The sequence below is a fragment of the Ursus arctos genome, unplaced genomic scaffold (assembly GCF_023065955.2).
Source record: "Ursus arctos isolate Adak ecotype North America unplaced genomic scaffold, UrsArc2.0 scaffold_6, whole genome shotgun sequence".
Taxonomy (NCBI): Eukaryota; Metazoa; Chordata; class Mammalia; order Carnivora; family Ursidae; genus Ursus; species Ursus arctos.
This window is the reverse complement of record NW_026623078.1, coordinates 58,368,055-58,386,608: the sequence shown is the minus strand read 5'-3', so window position 1 is coordinate 58,386,608 and position 18,554 is coordinate 58,368,055. Positions and strand designations below refer to the sequence as shown.

The 18,554-nt window shown below is 32.2% G+C and overlaps 1 protein-coding gene across 20 annotated transcripts in view; it reads right to left on the bottom strand.

Moving 5' to 3' along the window:
- The window catches only part of EMC2 (ER membrane protein complex subunit 2), a 560,958-nt gene that overhangs the window by 530,885 nt on the left and 11,519 nt on the right, over nt 1-18,554 (bottom strand). For all 20 annotated transcript variants that reach the window (XR_008957805.1, XR_008957804.1, XR_008957809.1 and 17 more), the window contains exons 5-9: nt 14,709-14,766; nt 6,835-6,920; nt 6,628-6,687; nt 1,084-1,165; nt 175-285 (exon numbers count right to left, since the gene is read on the bottom strand). Coding sequence is in view for 4 of the 20 variants with exons in the window: in XM_057307944.1 (XP_057163927.1) it covers nt 175-285; nt 1,084-1,165; nt 6,628-6,687; nt 6,835-6,920; nt 14,709-14,766 (397 nt within the window). In the remaining 16 variants the exon portion in view is untranslated. The remainder of the gene's footprint in view (nt 1-174; nt 286-1,083; nt 1,166-6,627; nt 6,688-6,834; nt 6,921-14,708; nt 14,767-18,554) is intronic.

Below are 18,554 nucleotides of genomic sequence, written 5' to 3'. Positions count from 1 at the left end.
ATGTATTAACATTTAAAAATAAAACTGCCTTATAACCATTGCTCGTATTTAACCAGAAGAAAAAATATGCTTATCAGCAAAATACAAACAAGAGGGAAGTGATTGGATGGGATAGTTAATGGACTTTAAACGACAGATTTCATAAAATAACATTAAACATGCACCTCTACTCACCATGTAAAGCCCAAACAAAGCTCTCATATTTCTGTTGTTCAGTTTCAGTGCCTGTGCAAAATACTTTCTTGAAAGTTCGAGGTTTTCAAGTCCACCTTGGGTATATTTAACCTGTTAAAGATTGCAGAGTGCTGAAACCTGTTTATTTTACTACTCTGAAATATAGCATGTTTCATCATACCATAAGCATTAGTAATTGAAACAGATATTCTGTAAACAAATACAAGATGTTAAAAGAATTCATCTTAAAGTTGTTAAAGACAAATTTTAAAGCATAACCCCCCCTAAGAAACCTATTCTATGAACATTAAGATCACAGAGTATTTTTTAAAACAAAGTGCTGTCGAAAAAGCCAATATAATTTCTTTTTTAGCTGCCTTTTTAATGTCTCACAATTTTATATTTTCTATTAGTAGCATTCTAAATCTATACTTACATACTGAGTTGCTCTTTTCTAGTCACCTTGACATTCCTTATTAATGAAATGCTTCTAACCTTACAGCATTCAATTGTATTACTATTCTTAATAGTAAGATAAGTATTTTTTACTTCCAAAAATATTAATCTTAATATGAATGTCCTAGAATATGGATTTAAAAATCATAATCATTGTAAATGTCTCAGAAGCCATTAAATGGTAACAACTGTGGCATCATTAGTTCATGATTAGGAAAGAAAATATACAATAAAAAATACAAAGAATTTCACTGTTTTAAGTGCTTTTCTTTTTAAAGTCATATTCCCATTATAATATTAAAAATGTAAAGCTTTTACACCTCTAAGTCAGTTTTTATGTCTTAAACATCTATATACATGCCTCACATTAAAGACATATTCTTAGCTCCAAAATGATATCTAACACCAACAAAAATAAAATCATATACAACTGTTGTTTTTGAAAGCACTTACTTCAGCATACTGCTGACAGTATAAGTGGTTGTGTGGATTAGTCATCATTAGCTCCTCTAAACAAAAGGCTGCTTTAGCATAGCTGAAAAGTATGAAGAGGAGAAATCAATTTTAAAACTCACATATACCATCTTAGCTAAAATAAAAATAATTTAAAACAATGCTTGAAAATAATTTTAAAATAATTTTAGTGATGTTAGACATTTTATTCCCAAAATTTAAATAGCTTCATTAATAAATACTTGCTATGCTGAATACTTAATAATAACAAATAACAAAGGTTTAAATTCTAAAGCAGCCTATGAACAATCAGTAGATACTACATTCTTAAAACTGAGTCACTATTATGACATCCAAACATTATTCAAAACACAGACTTCAAAACCCTGGATCAGCTTACACAGAAAATAACTTCAAGTCCATTGATCACTTGAATAAAATATTCAAATAGCTAAAGTGTAAAGAGGAAATAAACATTTTATTAAATACTATCTATTCACAAAAATCCTTTACTGACACCCATCTACCAACATATTCTATTTTAAAGACTTTTCATTACTTGTCAATACGAAATTATAATGAAGTTATAAATTTTTAAACCCATGAAAAATAGATCAAGTTAATGGTTTTGATATGCACTCTACTACTATTTCATCATGTGGTAAAGAAACAAACATCCTGCTAAAAACTTGAGGAGAGGACTGCTACAAAGGGCTCTGGAAAAATGGTTTTATACCACATGACTAATTCTCCTCAATGTATTTTATAAGTTTAAGCAATGTGAATATCGTCACTATTTACTATTTATAGGAAATCCTAAAGAACACAGGTGTTGTAAAATCTATTTCCAATAAAAGGTGATGACAGTACCCAAGAGAAAAAGACCACCTACGGTTATTTTTGGCATTTGTCACCAATATACAAAGCTACCTATCTTTATACTAAGTCTAATATACTTAGTTTTCAAAATACACATGCTGCAGTTTCACATACGTGTACTGACTAATAACAGTTAACTTGTATTATGTGCTCATTAAGTATCATACACTTCTCTAGGTGTGTTGTATGTATTAATTCATTTAATCCTACCAAAACCCTGGGAAGTAGGAAATTATCATCATTTTATAGTTGAAAAGGCACAGAGATGTAAACCGAAACCTAGGCTATGCCACTCCAGACAGCCTACTCTTAACCACTATGCATACTGCCTCTATGCACTACACACAGTGAAAAATCGTGGTAATGACGGTAATGATGAAGAGGTCAATGGTAACATAAAAACGGGTACAACAATCAAACCCAAAGGGCCCGAGAAACCAAAAACACCCTATAGATTACCAAAAATCATAGCATTTTAGATTTATACACACATACTGTTACCAAGAACCATACAGCTATTTATTAGCCTTTTTCATTTTTATACCCAAAACCTAGCACTGATTCCGAATATGTGATAGGTATATAATAAATGACTGAACAAATGACTGAATAAATGTCTAGAACAAAAGTATTATAACTACCTATCTGATATATATTTATCATTCTATAAGAGAAGAAAACTCAACTTTATCAAAAGGACAGTTCCTTCTAAATATAGTTCCTTTTACTAAGATGATCCAAAACTCATATTAATGTTAAGAATAAATGTTCTTACAGATTTAAATGGGTTGAGCACAACTGTGACTCTGGTTTATATACAACATAAAGTAAGTTAAAATAGGCAGGTATGAGTTTCTACTGAAAAATGAATGCCAAGATATTTTTCTCAAAAATTATTTAGTATCACATACAGAAGAGGATCCCTTCCCTCAATTTTACAAAGTATAAAATCAAACTAATTTTGTGGATAAAGTATAGAATCAAATAAACTTAGAGCTGAAAGGAGCAGATGATCCAATACAGTTTTCTCAACAGAGGTTCACTCAAGAGTATTTAAACCATACGGCAAGTGACTTGAGTCTCAATTCTCCCAAAAATGATACATAGCCAAATGCATAAAAAAGTTAATTCATTACATACAATGACTCAATGATTAGAGAATTAAAATTATTTGAATCAACTTAAAATAACTACTAGTATTAGTATGTTATTAGAGTCAATAACTAAAGTTTCAAAGTTCTGTTCCTCACAAAAGCATTTGTATAGGTTACAGATCTATCCCTACATTGCTTTATCAACACCACGATTTTTCCTTATAGGATTTTGATAATTCCATTTGTTATAGAATTTTATAGTACGGCTGGACCTACAAAAAGGAACCAGTCACAATCATAATTAACTTATATTATTAATTGCTCCTCGCGGATATAACATCTAGTCTTAACTACAAATCAAAAAAAATTAAAAGTCTTTGTTCAAGATACATGTATTTGTTTATAATACATATCGGTAGTAATAATGCGTATTTTAACTAATTTTTTATATTTAGAACAAGTAAAATGTCTCAATATGGTCAACTAGTGTAATATATATCACTGCAATCACCTAATAGAAACTAGAATTTATAAATCAGAAGTAAATTTAAATAAAGGAAACAAAGATATTCAAAAAAAGTACGTGGCAGAATTCTATATCTTCTTTAACCTCTGTAACAACAATGAATAGGCTTATATAAACGTTCTACTTTGGAAATTTATTTGGAGTAAAAATTCTAGATCTATAGTAGCAATGCTGCCTGTGACCTATTATATTTAAAAGAGCTTACTCTTACTTATTCCTATGCAAAAAGAACGCCAAAATGATAAATATATCTAGCAACTCCTAAATTGCTACATTTTGCCACTGCCCACAAAACTGACATCCCATAGTAACTTACCTCTCCTACCAAAAACAAACGGTAAAAGGAAAAAACCCCACCTACTACAATGACTTGCTCAAATAGGTTAAATGCATTAAATGAACAGATTCTGATTTCATATAGTTTCAAAAAAACCTGGAGATATTTATTTCCACTCACCTTACACCTGAATATTCCCTCTGTGTTCAATAAGAAAAAATAAATGGTCACTTTGTAAATAACAGGCTTCAAGACCAAAAAGAGTTCTGTAAAACAAGCTAAAAGGGGAGGCTGAACACAATTATCATTTCCCCTAAAAGGAAATTACTTTTCAGGTGCTTTTCTGTCTTAGTATTTCTTGATTTCTTGGGATTTTTCAGTTCATTTCTCTTAAGTATACATTCAACTCTATGAACTCTTTAGAGACTCAAAATAAAGCAAAACTGAATGTGGACATTAACAAGGTGAACCAAATAATAATAATAAATTTAATTATAGGTTAAAAATAAAGTATAGCCTATTTTAGAACTGAATACAGAACTATTAGAAACACATGCAAAAAAATAGAAAAAAGAAAACAGAGCTGATATACTTATGTAGTTCTTAGAGGACATGAAAGCAATAAAAACATATAATCTGACTACATAAAAATATAAAGTTTCTATAAGTTAAAAAATCAATATAAAAAAGATATATAGCAAACAAGGATATATTTTTGACAAGACAAAGGTTCATACCATTTGTATAAGGAGCTATTAAAATTTTTTTAAAAGTTGTAACCAATTTTCACCTAACAAAATTTACAAAGACTAAAAAGAATGATAGCACCCAGTGTTAAGGGGATGCTAATAATTGCTTATGTGACAGTAAACTGATACTACCTTTCTGGTGAAGAACTAGGAACGATTTATCAAAACTACTAAAAATGTGCGTATCATATAATCAAGTAATTCTAAGAATTTAGTCCAAGGAAACAAAATAATTAATACAGAATTATAGTAAAAATGAAAAAAAAAAGAAAAAAAAAGCTTTCTATTCCCCTAAGAAACTGATTAAGAACACTAGAATACATTAATAAGATGGAATAATATAAAGCCATTAAAATCACATTGTGAAATATTTATTGTGATAGGGAATGCTATCAAAACATAACTAAGTGAAAAGCATAAGCTATAAAAGATAATTCTATCTTAGTATCTATTTCAAGAGGTACTGAAGAAAAATATTAAATATAAATTGTAGATAAGTTAAGATGATGCAACTACACTCGATTTGGTCTTTACTCTTTATTGTGTTTTTCAAATTTTCTTCATTAGGTATTTCTTTAATTTAAAAAATTCCTTGATTAATCCGAAATTTTTTTAAAGCTTTTAATCACAACATCTTTAAAAGGCACAAAAACATTTTAAGTAACTGTCATCTGTTTTAGGGACAAAATAAAACTAATGTTGATTGTTTCACTGCACTCCAACAATTCAGTTTCATGTTATTTAAATTATATACTGTATACTTTACAAATGTGGACTTTAAAGCTATGAAAAATGGAACACCTGAAATTAATATAGCACTGTATGTTAACTACACCAGAATAAAAATAAAAATAAATTTTGAAAAAAAAGCTATGAAAAATGGAAACATTACCATTTAAGCCAAATGTACCACCACTCTGACATACATAAGAGAATCTTAAGTACATTTACATATGTGATTATATAAGCACACATACATCTATATGAACATGATTCAGGACAAAATTTCCTAATTGGAAAAAAAAAGATTCTGACAGCCAGAGCACAGAAGAGAACTGAAGAATGGTTTCCAGAATACAGTACACATTCATTAAATCACAGCTATTACTTTTATTTTAGCTTCCGGTTTTACTAGAAATATGCAGATGACTACCTTAATTCTCCATTTCACATTACACATATAGCCCTAGGCAAAGGAAGACATAGTATCTTCATTCTATTTTATTTCCTGTGTCAGCTATTTGTAGTACGACAATGAGGTTAACTATTCATACACCGTAAGAATATGCGCAAGAGACTATGATTCTATTGCCTCAAAAAGAAGAAACAAAACAATGTGATATACTTCTGATTTAGAAGAACTAAGGGAAAAAAGAAAAAAATCCTGCCTGTAGATGGAGGTTAGCATTAATGCTGCAATATTAGAAAACACGCACTAAGACCTAAGACGAAGCTAATCCTCTCACACTGGGATTTCCTCCTGTCACCGCATCAATAAAAAAGCTAACAAAAACATTAAATATCCAATAAGCAAGTTCCTACAGCATTCAACATTCTTGATTATTCTTGGTCTTTTACCCAGGCAACAGAATGCTTCTACTTTGGAAGAGTTGATTCTCTTAATACTAAGGCTAATAAATGCATACAATTGGCAGAATTTTTAAACAGCAGGGAGTATAATACTCTTTGTATATTAGAACAATTTAGACTCTAAAAATTCACAATTTTGAATCACTAAAAATAGACTTAGTTCAGCAAATGTAGACCTTTACAATTCCAAAGAATCCATCTGTATTTGAAAGAAAAACCTGTTTCTCAAACAAAAATAATTTAGCAAAACACAAATGACCTAATTAAAGCAATACGCATATTATAACCAACAGATGATTTCTTTTCATTTATTTACTTTGTTCATTTAAAATGACATGATTCACATCCTCTCACCAATTCTTCAGAAACGTCTTCTGGACTTATATAATAGTTATAAAAACTTCACTCCTAGTAAAATTTACAACTTACTCATGTTCATTGATATAAAGTTCTGCAAGTTCATGCCAGGCCTCTTGGTCCCCAACAAATCTGGTGAGAGGAAAGGGGAAAAAAAGTGTGCAGATATTCTGTAAATGAACAGCATGGAGGCAAAAAGGAAAATCAAATGCAAATTCCATTTTAATTAAAAAAGATTTATCAGAATAACAAAACACAATCCTCTTGTAAGACACTCACTGTTCCAGATACTCATTCAGTTCCCGAATGGCCTCCACATTTTTCCCCTGGGCTTTTCGAATGGCAATCTTACGCTTTCTTGCAGCCTATGGGTTGACATTAATAAAGGATTAGGCCCTCATGATTCCCTGGGTTTTTGTAAAGAAGGTAATTTGACTGTGCAAATTATTATCTCAATGCCAGTGAAATTCCATTGTAGAACTACTGCTTAGTGGGAGTTTATAAACATACCCCATGACATCCCACTGGGGAATTCAAACATTCCTCTAACAATCACATATGCTTTACTTTTGATGTACACAATGTATGCATCATTTCATTCAAATAAATAACCATCCAGATTCTGATAATTACAAGCCAGCAGGGAATCCTAATCTTTACCCAGCCTAAAGTCCTTTACTCTGTCTCATTCATAAGATTTGTATGTTAAGAGATAGAAGGATAATGGAGATTAGAAAAAAAAAAATCTCACCATGGCCACTTGAATGTCATTATAAAATATAGCTCCTGATTACTATTTTCAGTTTTAAGAGAAAAATCTACCTGTAAGTCTTTCAAGAATAACACAGGACCTGAAAAAAAATATTTTATAAACAGACAAAACTTTTAAACTTGCATTTTAAAGTTTTTAAAATGAAAAAATATCAGTCTCATTTATGTATGCATTCATCAAATATGTACTGAACATCCACTGTTTGACAGGTACTGTGCAAAACAATGAAAATATGAAGATAAAAAAAAGAACAGATAATTCCTCATTATCTCATGAGAGACTCATGAGAAAAAGACACATCAAATAAAAAGACAATGATAGAGATATCTAGGATGTCGTGGCAACATGGAGGAGAGCCTAACACAGGCTGCATCAGAACAGAGGTGGTGTAAGGGCTGGAAGCAAAGAGGGCCTGAGATGTGACACCTGTACTGAAATAGAAAGAGCAAGGAGATGTTAAAAAAAAAGCAAAAGAGGGAATTGTGTGGAAGATACGGCATAGGTGGAGGAACACAGAACAAAGGCAAAGAAGACAGCAACAGTGTGTATAATCAAGACTATCCATTTGAGGCTGGAGTTAACAGGCACTGAAGAGCACTACATAAATTATTAAATTTATATCTCTTCCATCTCTGTTTTATCTGTTTAGCAGACAGCTAAACAATAAAACGAACAAAAGCTATAGCCAAGTTAAGTTTATTAATTATAAACATGATTGCTATTGTTTCATATAATACACACTCGACAAGATGCAGACAAGGGAAGTAAAATGAATGGGGCCTCTTTAGACAAATGGAGCTACCTGTCATGGGTAAAAAAGGTGGGGGTTTTGCTTTGAAAAAGTGAAAAGTCAAGAAATCAGAGAGAATCAAGAGACTCCCAATAAATAAGACCATGAGTGATTTTTATAATAACAATGATAACAACATATTGGCAATAAAAAATGAAATGTGTTAAAAAATGTATATGCTTGATTATTCAGCTCATGCCGAAGGCCTAACACAATGCCTGCCAAATGATAGTACTCAAATATTTATTTTTGGAATAATTTCACTATGTACACCAATAAAAGTGCCATAATAAATGTACCATTTAAAAAGCCTCAAGTATTCAGAAAGAAAGTAAAAGAAAAGCTCTACAAGTTAACTCAATCCTAAAGGCTTTATGAAGAATATCAGACTTCAAATGACAGCCTTCTCCCAAGTTCTTCTGAAAATAGGTGATGGATAAATTAATATATAATTAAGAAACTAATTTCTTTTGGATATATTATATCTAATTTCACCAACCCAACATCGTTTGAAACATATCTAACTCTTTATTCCTTTCATTCATCATACTACTACTACTTCTACAGACAATATGGTAGAACAGAGTCCACATTTTAAAATAAGAAAGACAAGAAATAAATTCCAACTCTTGGCACTTACCAGCTTTCTAACCAAAGGCAAAAATTCTACCACACATGCTGACATAAGAACCAATTTTTATTTATCATGATAGTTTTAAATGAGCATTAAGCAGGCATTTCATTTCTGGCCAAGATGGGATCAGATTTACCCTCTTGCCTAAACCAACCAAAGAACTAGATTAAATACATGAAATAATTTTTAAGGCACAGGACAACAGGCAACAAAGAACAGTGATCCCCGAGAAGCTAGAAACAAATGAGGCAAGCCCTATTTTTATTGCCCTGCCTCACTATTTGAGAGAGTTTCAGGGGTCCTGTGCAAGAAGAGAAAATCAGGTTGAGTTCAGTGGACTAGTGAGTTGAGGAGAAGGAGCTGAGAGCCCAGGAAGGTCAAAGGCTAGAGTTTGTAGACATAGCACTGGAGAGGAAAGAATACAGAATAAAAACTCTAGATTCCCCTTGAATTTCAAGGGCTTCCCTTGAGTACTCAGTTTGTACTGATCAGTGCATGTGTGTGAAAAAAACTACCCAAAGCCAAGGAAAGAACCACCAGAAAGGTTTAGGGGGAAGTGTCTGGAGCTCACGCAGGGCTGGGAATAGTGCCTCTTCCTACCAGACTGACTGGAAAATGCCATCAGTCCTGTGGCACTGGCTACAGTACCCAGAAGGAATGTAATGGGGAATAACTAGCTAGCCCTATAAGCACTTTCTGCACCTCTCTAACAGAGACCCAAAAGAATCAAATAGTTTTCAAGTAACTTAATTATATCCCAAAAGAAAGCTCAACAACATATTTTGGGAATATAAAAATGGAAAGGAGCAAAGAAAATTTTTGAAGATGATAGTTTTGTTCACTACCTTGATTGTGGTGATGGCTTCACAAGTGTATACAAATGTCAAAACTTATCAAATTGCACATCCTACTTAAATATATGCAGCTTATTCTACATCAATTATATATCAGAACAGTTTTAAAATAGTATTAATTGGACTAAATGTTAAATAGAGTCTTGAATATTTATCAATTTCCATTTATTCTTTCTTATAGTTTTTTTTCCTATAAAATATGCCAATGTTCTGAATTTTTCTAAATGTCTTGTTTGGATCAATCTTTGCAAATGTCAGTTTAAATCTTAAAAATGAAAACTGTCCCACATTTTATAAGTGATTTTAATAACAGAATTCCTATTATAAAATATAAAATATTAATAACCACGAACAATTCTTCATCAAACTTGCTACATGCCTTCTGTAACATTATGTACAAGGGGGCCAGCCAGCAGTTCTTCCTGATACTCTTGTCATATCTTACAAAATAAGCTATGGGGCAGGGGTGGTGGGGGGAGGGATACTAAGGAAAGGATTAAAGGATTAAGGTCTACCAGCAAAATACAATCTACATCTCTCCTACTGCAGATGCTGGGACTCAGAAAGAAACAGACCATTGGCCAACAGAAGGAAAGCAGTGTTCTGGATTCTTCTAGGGCTTATGTCCATAACCCTGGGAAATGTGACATTCTAAAAGCATCTTCACTCTTGGCACAGAGGCAAAATTACATCTAATTCCAAAACAAAACTTCAAATATTTGATAAATCACAATAGGTAGTTCATAATTCAAGGTAAAATCTGATCTTTCTGAAATACAAAATTCAACTAAAAAGACAATAATTATCATACCTCCTTCTGAAAAGTATTCATTCAACAAGTATTCACTGAAGGCCTACCATATGCTAGGCATTAGTTCATACAATGGACATACATTTTTCTCTCAAGGAGCTTTCAAAGAAGAAAAGCCTACTTTTATTTTAAAAGCAAGCAAACAAAAAACTGACTGGTGCTTAGGCAAGCTAAGGGATAAAAGCTCAGTGAGCCTACTCCAATATTTGACTCTCACGGGTTAATGACTAAAATTCTCACATCTGAGAGTTACCCTTCTAAAAACCATTCACAGCTAAAGTAATTTTAATTGTTTGCATACTTTTACTGCAAAATACTCTTTGTACAATAAACCAATTCACAATTTAGTATAAAATATTGTTCCTCAGAACCCCAATTTTCCTCAGAGGTCAATGAGTAGGAAGTAGGGAGAGGTTAACTATATAGAGCACCAGAACCATGCCCTTTCTTCAACAAGAACAGAAATAAAATGAAAAACATTAAAGGAGGCAGTTCAGAAAGAAATCAAATGGCTTTTTAAGCATATTAAAAGACATTCAACATCAATCATAATGCAAATTATAACAAGATAATGTTTTTTTTACCAATTAGACCGGCAAAGGTTAAAAACAAAAAAGCTGATAGTATACCATGTGGGAGGATACAGGAGAAGACGCACTCTCATAACCACAGAAATGAATATGGATAGCCAAAATGCCTTTGTGGAAGGAAGTTTGGTAACATCTATCAAAATTTAAAATGCATGGACCTCCAGACTTAGATTCCAGAGTAGGAATCCATCGTACACATTACATTCACTGCAACACTGTTCCTGGGAGGAAGATATCAGAATCAATCTAAGGGTTCAGCAAGGGAGACTTACTTCAAGAAGTAAGTTTTTCAAGAAAGTGTTTTTCATACATCATGCAACGCAATGCTATGCAGCTATTCAGAGGACAATGTAAGGATGTGCTGACGTATAGCATGATCTTTACAACGACTGCAAGGTAAATAAGCCACCTTTTGCATTTCCAACAACTCTCTCTGTCAAAAAGGGTGTACACCGATGCACACGTACATATTTGTGTGTGCACAAGGGAAAAATCTCTGGAAGAATACATAAGAAATTATTAACAATGTTTGCCTAAGTGAAGAAGGATAAGAGATTGGGGTGAGAAGAAAGACTTATTTTTCAAATATTCTTCTGTTTGTAATTTTTAACATGTGTATGTATTACATTTTCAAAAAAATATTTCACAACCTTTTAAAAAGATGGGGGGAGTCCATTTCAGCACCCTCCCTAAAGAAAATTTGAAAACTTCCTTTCTAATCACTTTATTCTTTCTTCCCTAGGTAGACTTGGTACTTAAATAGTGCCAAGGATTCATTCATGAGATATGAGGACTTTCCCTAGTCCATCATCTTTGTTTCATTTCAACCACATTCATCCTTCAAGAGCTGCAAGGCTCAAAAATCACACAGCAGGTAACTAAGAATTGAATAGTCTATTTCAAAGTCCATAACCTGTTCACTAAATCACTCTGAATCCCTAAGCATAAAGTCAAGTGGGTGTCGAATTTGTTCTTTTATACCCAGCATCAAGCATACTGTAAACACTCAACAAATGTTTTTTTGAAGGATTAATGAATGCATGGGAGAGGGAAGGAGAACCCCTTAAAGCCTGAATGAACAACCTCATTTCTATACTCTATATCTAGAAACACAGAGGCACAAAACCAGTAATAGAGTCATATGATCACTTTTATACAATGCAAAGAAGAACTACAGTGTAAAAGCTTGAATTATACCTATGGATGAGGATGAAACTAGACTTTCCCACCTTTGAGGTAATACTTTACAGTTGCTTTGAAAAAAGAAACTGTGATGTCTTCTATGCTGCCACTTAACTGTTTAATGTAAGTGAAGTCTTCCCCTACTAGACTTAATTAGTTCTAGGTCTTACATGGTTTTCTTATCTCCCTCAAAGTCTACCACAGTGCTTTCTACGGATACACTAACAGAAAGTGTCTTTATTCTTTGTAATACCAACATTCTGGTGGCTCATGACAGATCTCAATAAACATCTACAGAAGGACAGAAGGGACTAAGGGGACATTAGGTAGGGACAGTATTTAATGAAAGAATAATACATTTAGCAAAGCTTTTAGTCACCTTGTTTGAAAAGGTTTACCTAGCAACTTAGGGACTTAGTTACTACCACATGGTCTATGAATGAAACCATATGGGTTTTTCTTTTAGTCAATTTTAGAGCTACAGAATATGGAAAGTACTACAAATGCAGAAAAATAATCACGTATTATCTTAGATCCTGAAAAAGTGAAATAACTTATTAAAAATATCTCCAACTTGAACTGACATAGAAGTAAAATGTTTTGACTCCTAATTTCAAGAAAATAAATCAAAAGCTATTGATTTTTAACCTGGTATTAAAAAAAATATGAAACAAACTTTTTTCAGAAACTTGATTTCCTATATGAAAAATGAATACCTTTGAAATTGCAGTGAAGTCTTATAACTGAAATAAGTACATGGGAAAAGCTTCAGGAAAAGAAAAAGGGTGCTGTTTTATTAAAACAGGTGGTTAGTGATTAGGATAGTTAAGATTAAAAAAATTACTCAAAACTTCCCAATTTTAACTCTTTTATTGGAAATATGTAGATAAACCAACAGAAGCTCTATTTTTGATTTTTTTTTTTTAATAATGGGTAGGCTTGCAGCTCTGTCAGAACTTTTCCCTGAACTTTGTATATGCTGAGAATCCTCACAAAATAATAAATCCTTGCTATTCAAATATCTACCTCTACCTCCCCACCTCCAGCCCTCCCTCCAAAAAGACCTAGGAAGTTTCCAAAGATCCCATCCCTGGGATGGGATAATATAAAGCAAAAATCTAAACCATTTCACTATACATAACCACACTGTGTAACTTACACAATGTTACTCGTCAATTCTATCTCAATAAAGCTGAAAAAAGACTATCATTTAAGCAATAGATCTAACTATCACCACGGAGTATCAGAAGGGACAAGCAGACATCAGGGATTTATGACCAATGAATGTCTGGGATAAATGCTAACTGAATACTGCACAGTTCAATATTAAATAATTGCCCAATACAGCATAAATAATTTACTTAAATTAAGTAAAATAGCTAATTTCAATTATTAAGTATATCTGCAACTTTTAATCCACAATTATACATTAAATGATTTTTTTAAAATGTGTATTTTTAATGAAATACTTGCCAAATAAGAGAAAACTTTCATGTATTTGTATTGTGTTAATATAACAATATCTCCTTCTATAAAGGACAAAACAAACTCAAACTGGTTTTTGTTTAAAAACTTAAAAAATATGGGTCGCCTGGGTGGCACAGCGGTTACGCGTCTGCCTTCGGCTCAGGGCGTGATCCCAGCGTTATGGGATCAAGCCCCACATCAGGCTCCTACGCTATGAGCCTGCTTCTTTCTCTCCCACTTCCCCTGCTTGTGTTCCCTCTCTCGCTGGCTGTCTCTATCTCTGTCAAATAAATAAATAAAAATCTTTAAAAAAAAAATATGACTTTATTTTAGCAGGGATATGTGTGCGTGGACAAAAAAAAATTGAAATGCCTGACATGTTATATAAAATCTCTCTAATTTTGCATTGAATAAAAAGGTAAGTCTGAAGAAAGCCATTATGCAAAAATAGTAAACTAAAATGTTCTCAAAATTAAAAAAAAATCTTCAGGGTATTTTAAAAACAAATAATACTATATAAGTATATTTGGAACAAATAATCCATCCAATATACTGATATATTGTTCAACTCAGGATAAAGTAAAGATGTTATCATATGGGAAACACAATATATATATATTTCTTCTTTATACATATGTACATATATGTGTTCCTATTCAAGTATAAGGCAGAAAAAGCAAAATCAACTCAAAACATCTTTATTAATTCCATATACCAATTACTATGATGACTTCATTCATTTTTCTTTGAGACAACTAAAATATAACTACCCAAAACAAGTTATTTTATCATAAACTTAAAATATTACAAAATCACTGAGCTCTGCTGAGCTTTCTTGCAAACACATAAAATTAGTTCTTTCCAAATTTCCACTAGTTTCTAATAAGATATCCTATGAGTCGAATTTCACTGAAAGTTTTAAATCTATTTTAAAAATGTGGCCCAACATAACACCTGGTTTCGTATGTATTTTTCCATTATTTCAAAAACTGAATTAATATCACCTTTTAAAACAAAATTTAGACAATCTTCAGGACAATTCAGCTAACTTACAGTGTTAGTTGGATCTTCTTGTAAAATTCTATCATATAGTTGTATAGCATCGTCGTATCTATTTAAAAAGAAAAAAAAGCAAGAATCATTAAATTTTAGTGACAAATAGTAAATACAGAAAAAGATTTAACTGGCAGGACTTTAAATGCGTTTACAATTGCAATCCAAGTCTTTTCTGATCTTCACGTCAGCAGATATTTGCTACGGTATCATTTTTACAGAAAAAAATCATGTATATTTATATAAAAACTTACTTCAAAAATATAGTAATTCATGAACAACAAAAAAAAAGAGAGATGAACAAAAATACACTGATTCAATTTGGCCTAAATACAAAGGTAAAAACAAGCAACGTGAAGAGATACCTTTGTGGTCCTAGGTATACCTAGAGTTACAGCCAATAAAGCATAAGAACAAGTTTAATTTTAACAAATTCACAAGGAAATGATCTATGATTTAATTCTCCTTTAATGAATACTTATGATAGCTTTTCTTAGTTGAGCTGGTTCAGTTCAATTCACTAAGCACCTGTTAAATATATACCTGCAATACACTTCTCTGGGTTACAATCTTATTAAGGAAATAGTTAACAATTTATCAATGAAAAAAAATAATCAAATATTTCAGCATATGACTAATAAGCCAAAATAAACATTATGTGATAGGGAATCAAGGGGAAGGACACATCAGAAATCACATAAAGGACATCATATACTCTTATATCTGGGAATCTTGTTTAGGGTGTAAGGAACTAACTGATTCTGAAATTCCTTCCACAACCCCAACTCTACTCCTATCAATTTCTCCATTTCTAGATATAGATCTTTAAAGAAAACAAAAAACAATGTTTTAAAACTTTCACAGCAATGTTTCTAAAACTAGGAACAACAACTATATTCTTGAGATCTATTCATAAGTTTTCTAAGAGAGTTTTTTAATTTTATATTTTTCTCTCAATGATATTCAATATATGAATATTCTATATCATTATAATGATACATCTTTTAACTGAATACCGCCCCACAATTTTAGTGCCCAAGCCTCTTTGTGATTATGATCATGCTAGTAGGTAAGAATATTTTAACTGTAGCAGACAACTGAGAAAAATTAAAAGCAGACTTAACTTGTAAATGTGTTCATACCCTATGAAGGCTAAACAGCATCAATCAGACTTCAGTAGTTCAAATAAAATTAGTTTGGACCTCAAATACATGGTAATACAGGAGTATGCTAGCCTCAAAAGAACTTGCAACTAAATGGGGAAACCTAAAATAAAATCATTAAATATTAATAAAATAAAATAATGAAGTATATAAATAAGAACAAATTAAATGTTATACAGCAAGGGTTCTCACAAGACACAGGATGTGAGACTCCTCTGGGAATCTTTTTCCAACTACATAACCTCTGGAAAACACACTGGGAATAACAGAAGATGACAGGAAACCATTCATTTCATTGATGTAATGATAATCTTAATTTTAGTAGTTTTCTATGTTTTGGGTATTTTATTAGAGAACATACATTGTTTTTATAGTTGTACAAAAACTATACACATAGGGGCACCTGGGTGGTTCAGTCAGTTAAGCACTGCCTTTGGCTCAGGTCATGATCTCAGGGTCCTGGGATTAAGCCCCGTGTCAGACTCCCTGCTCAGCAGAGTTTGCTTCTCCTTCTCCCTCTGCCCCTACCCCCAGCTTATGCGTACTCTCTCTCAAATAAATACAGTTAAAAAAAAAAAAAAAAAAAACCACTATACACATTAATTTAAATATATTTTTACTATAATTTAAAAATAGTAAGTTCTGTAAAAACTATGATGGTTAATTTTTCTAAGTGTGATATATCAACTTGAATGATCATGTGGTGCCCAGATTAAATATTATAAGGATGTTTCCAGTGAGATTAGCATTTGAATCTGTGGACTCAGTAAAACAGATAGCCATCCCCAATGTGGGTGGACATTACCCAATTCCTTGAGACCCTGAATAAAACAACTGCAGAGGAAAGAGTTGTTCACTCCTTTTTACTGCCTCACTACTTGAGATGGGACATCTCATCTCATCTTCTCCTGCCCTCAGTTTGGAATTTACACCATTGGCTTCCGTGGTTCTCAGGACTTTGGACTTGGACTCAGAACCAACTACAGCACCAACTTTCCTAGGTCTCCAAGTTGAAGACAGCAGATTTTAGGACTGCTCAGCCTTCATAATTGCTTCATAATAAATCTGTCCCTCTCCCTGTGCATCCTCCCTCCCTCCTCACGCCTATATATGTACAGCAAAATCCTCGTGGTTCTGTTTCTTCAGAGAATCCTAATACACCAAAAGTCCGCAAGAATTTACCTTTAGTCAGCAATGTTCTCAAACCTACTTGTCTATTCTCCTGTAGGGCTTCCTTTAAAAGAAAGATCTGGATCACATCCCTAATAATCTCAGTGATCTCAATGAAGTGGGGAGTAGGCAGCTACCTATTTTTTTTAAATACCACAGATCACTCTAATTCACATATTCGTGTATGGGAATCAATGATTAATGGTCCTATGTAATAAAGACACACAGTAATCATTGTTTCAGGAAAAAAAAACAGCAAGACCTTACTGAGTAAATGATTACATAAGTTTCAATTAAAGACTAAGGCTTAAAGAATCAGAGTTCAGTAGATCTCTTAGAAAACTTGATTTAAGAATAAATTATTGTTATATCATTTTTTTGTATGGTTGGAAGGTGGGTAGAGGGATAGTAACTATTAAAACGTGTGCTTTAGAAACTAGTACCTCTCAAACCTTTACAAGTTAATTTTAAAAGTCATTCATCTTAGCACTGGGTGTTATACACAACTAATGAATTGATGAACACTACATCAAAAATTAATGATGTACTATATGTTGGCTAATTGAGTTTAAATAAATAAAAAACAGAAAAATAAAAAAAATCATTCATCTTGGACTCTGGGATGTGTTTGGCTATTCACACATTTTAAGAATGGTCTAGAAATTTATACTATTTGAAACAAAACAAAAAGTCATATTAGAGTAGAACACTGATTCAGGAACAATCCTTTGTAGATTTCTTCCCTCTGTCCTTTGATTCAAAATTACTTTCTGCTAATGTAAAATAGTACTATTTTATTTATTTTTATCTATGCCCTTCACTTGCTTACAGAGACGATCCAATGAGATTAAACTGTACATATACATAAACACATAAGCCAAAAGCTAAGGAATAAAGGGGTTAAAAAAAATTCTATCAATACACTCCGTTCACTAAAAGCTACTATAACTGAGGTACAAGTTAACTCTGTCTTACCTAAAACACCAAATTAAAACACTGATGAAAGAAACTGAAAAAAATCAAAAGATATAAAAGCTCATGGACTGGAAGAATACTGGTAAAATTTTCATACTACCTAAAATAATGTAAAGATTCTGTGCAATCCCTATCAAAATTCCAATGGCATTTCCCACAGAACTAGAACAATCTCAAAATTTGCACGGAATCACAAAGGACCTTGAATATCCAAAGCCAACCCGAGCAATAAGAACAAAGCTGGAGACATTGTACTTCCTGATTTCAAACTATATCACAAAGGTATAGTAATCAAAACATTATGGTATTGGCATAACAGCATAAACTGATGTAACACATAAATTAATTTAACAACAGAAAATCCAGAAACAAACCCAAACATACATGGCCAAATAATTTACAAAACAGAAGCTAAGAATATACAATGGAAGAAGGATAGTTTCTTCAATAAACGGTGTTGGAAAAACTGAACAGCCACGTGCAAAAAATTAAAACTGGACCACTATCTTTACACCACACACAAAAATCAACTCAAAAT